Here is a 2,711-nt window from a genome sequence, read left to right as displayed (position 1 = left end):
GTGAGCTGGAGCTCTACCTGGCTCCAGCTGGTTGGTTTCAAAAGTGCCCCCTCCCAAATAAGAAGCCTTGAGAAAGACACTTATCACCTCTCTGTGGTCTGTTTCTTCTTTTCTAAGATGGGGATAATGAAATTCATATTACTTCTAAGGCTATAAGTAATAAATTAGTTAGTTTAGGTAAAGCTTTTAGAACAGAATACTCAAAAAATGCTATTATTATATTTACATAGCTTTTAATGATAGTCCAATAAGGTGTAATATCTTCTTTATTTTATTCATTTGACAAAGCACTTGGTACTGCTAAGGGATAAAAAGCATTAGAACCCTGAAATAAAAGAACTGACTGCCTAGTAAACAGATCACTGACACTGTAAGTGTTTTATTTCCGCATTGTTTCTCAGAGTCTGGTACAGGACTACTTGCAACAGAAATACCTGGTGTTACTGCTAAAATGCAGTTTCCTGGACTCCATTCTGGTCCTAATAAATCAGAATCGCTTGGGAAGGGCAAGCAGGTGTTCTTAGGCATACTAAAATTTGGGAAGTACAGTATAAGAAGTACAAAGAGGATGCTTTGAAAAGATAGAGAAGGAAAAACTCTCAGCTATTCATCTTACTCTATTTTTATTAACATTATGCATATTTATCTTATTCTCAGATTAAAATAAATTCCCTAAGGTCAGGTATGTAATTTACTCATCTTACTTTTTTAAGTAAATTGAATGGCCTAATTGGGCATTTGTCTAAGTAGAGATACACAAATTTAAGCATTTCACATTGTAGAAAATATTTACATGTCTATATGTTGTATACTCCATAGCATGCTGTTCGTAGTCTGCTACATGATCTTCAAAGTTTCAATAGAATTTGATGTTAACAACTTTCTTAAACTCCTTTCTATTCATAGCTTCTGAGACATTGTCCTATTCTAACTTTCCTGTTGCCCTATAACTACTCTCTGCATTCTGATAGTTTTGTTACTTATTAGCTGACAACCTTGAGCAAGTTACTTAATGTCTCTGAGCCTCAGGTTTTTCAATGATAAAATGGAAATAAAAGGAGATTAATACTTCCTGTTTATGTCTGTCATCATAATCAAATATAAAGATACTGGATGCTTTCCAAATGTTAATTCCCTTTAGGGGCTCCTTGTCTCCCTTATCACTTCATGAATGTTCCTAAGGTCCTACCTTGGATCTTTAATCTCAGCACTCTCCCTTGGCAATCTCATCTAGTCTCTTAATTTCACCAATTACTTCTGGCAGGTGACCTTCAACATGTCAAAATAGAATTTTTAATTTCCCCCCTTCCAAATCAATTTTCTTCATCTAGGATATTTCCCAACTCCTTCAGATGACATTCACTCACCTAACTCATCCTTCAAGATCCAGTTTCCATGTCATTTGCTTTATAAACACAGCATTCGCCTTACCTACAGCAAGAACTGATTCTCCTTAGTCTGAACTCACAGCATCTGTTTATAGCTCTGTTTATGGACCTTATCTTATCTGTCTTGTATGATAAATGATACTACCAGTACTCCTTGAGTACAGGGTCTGGTGTTTGTCTCCCCTCTCCTTCCAGTACGTAATACATTCCCTTGCATACTGCAAACATTAAATTACTACATTAAGTAATTTTAAAATTTATAGTGCATATTAGTATGATTTCTGAAAGTTCTAGATCAGCCAATTTCTATAAATAAAATCATGTAACAATGGTAGCCATAATAGAAGGCTATAAAACAATAAATGAGTTTTAAGGCAGTCCCCGCAAAATGCAAATAGAGAAACCAAACAATTACATTAGAACGTGTGGCAGCGATTTTTCAATTTAGAAAAGCCTAAATATTGAATATTCTTCTTATTGCAAATCCCAAAGAATCCCAAGCCCCTGAATCCTGTCCTAAATACTGCATAAAATATGCAAATGTGAAGGCTGTTTCCCTGACCATGAGGAAACAATCCTAACTCAGCCTTCTTTAACTTCCGGGACTCTGTGGAATTGCTGTCTAATCTGAGGCACACAGGACGGAAAGCTTCAGAAGCTCCCAACAGTCTTCAGGAAAGTGGCACAGAATTCTAAGTGCAGACTGGCAAGAAGAGGAGGATGAGGAGGAGAAAGGGGCAAACCCCCTACCTGGGAGCGGGTGCACCATCACAGGAAGGAAATTCACTGCAGTGGCAGAAAGACTCCTGATAAAATGGAGAAAGACTCGAAAAAACATTTTCATATTGAGCAGATCCCGTGATTTCCAAATCCTCTCACACTGGCAGCTTTGAGTACTACTAAACGATGAACACGCACAGAACTGCCTGGACTGTCCCTCCCTTACTGACAGGTCGAAGTGAGGAGGAGGCTTAAGGGGCGGGGCTTATTTCCATGACAACTGTCCAAACAACCTATCTTTAATCAGCAGCTGTTTGAAATATTAAAATTAGACCACCAGTAGTGGTCTCCCCCTCCCTAAACTTTTCTTTTTCAAACCTGTTCACACACTATAGTTAAGTCCGTTTATCTTGATGCACAGCATCAAATTTATTATGCCACTCTTCTGGAAGATTCCGACACAGAATAAAGTCCAAATTTAGACTGCCACTAGAGGACTCTACAATCTGGCAACAATTTACCTTTCATTCTTTTTCTCTGCCTTTAAATCACTTCATCCTTCCTTTTCTTTTCTATTCATTAATTTTACAGAACATTTTCTGA

General features: G+C 37.3%; 1 protein-coding gene across 6 annotated transcripts in view; it reads right to left on the bottom strand.

Moving 5' to 3' along the window:
- The window catches only part of BCO2 (beta-carotene oxygenase 2), a 58,172-nt gene extending 55,817 nt beyond the window's left edge, over positions 1 to 2,355 (bottom strand). For 2 of the 6 annotated variants that reach the window (XM_011977005.1, XM_011977010.1), the window contains exon 1: positions 2,139 to 2,355. In XM_011977005.1, coding sequence (XP_011832395.1) covers positions 2,139 to 2,232 — 94 coding nt within the window. In that variant the 5' untranslated portion in view covers positions 2,233 to 2,355. Of the gene's footprint in view, positions 1 to 1,367; positions 2,073 to 2,138 lie in introns of those variants that run through there. The other 4 variants (XM_011977008.1, XM_011977009.1, XM_011977006.1 and 1 more) reach the window with 3 other exon arrangements.
- Positions 2,356 to 2,711: the final 356 nt, after the last annotated feature.

Source organism: Mandrillus leucophaeus, unplaced genomic scaffold (assembly GCF_000951045.1).
Source record: "Mandrillus leucophaeus isolate KB7577 unplaced genomic scaffold, Mleu.le_1.0 Scaffold172, whole genome shotgun sequence".
Lineage (NCBI taxonomy): Eukaryota > Metazoa > Chordata > Mammalia > Primates > Cercopithecidae > Mandrillus > Mandrillus leucophaeus.
The sequence above is the reverse complement of the archived record's forward strand: the minus strand, read 5'-3'. Positions and strand labels throughout refer to the sequence as shown.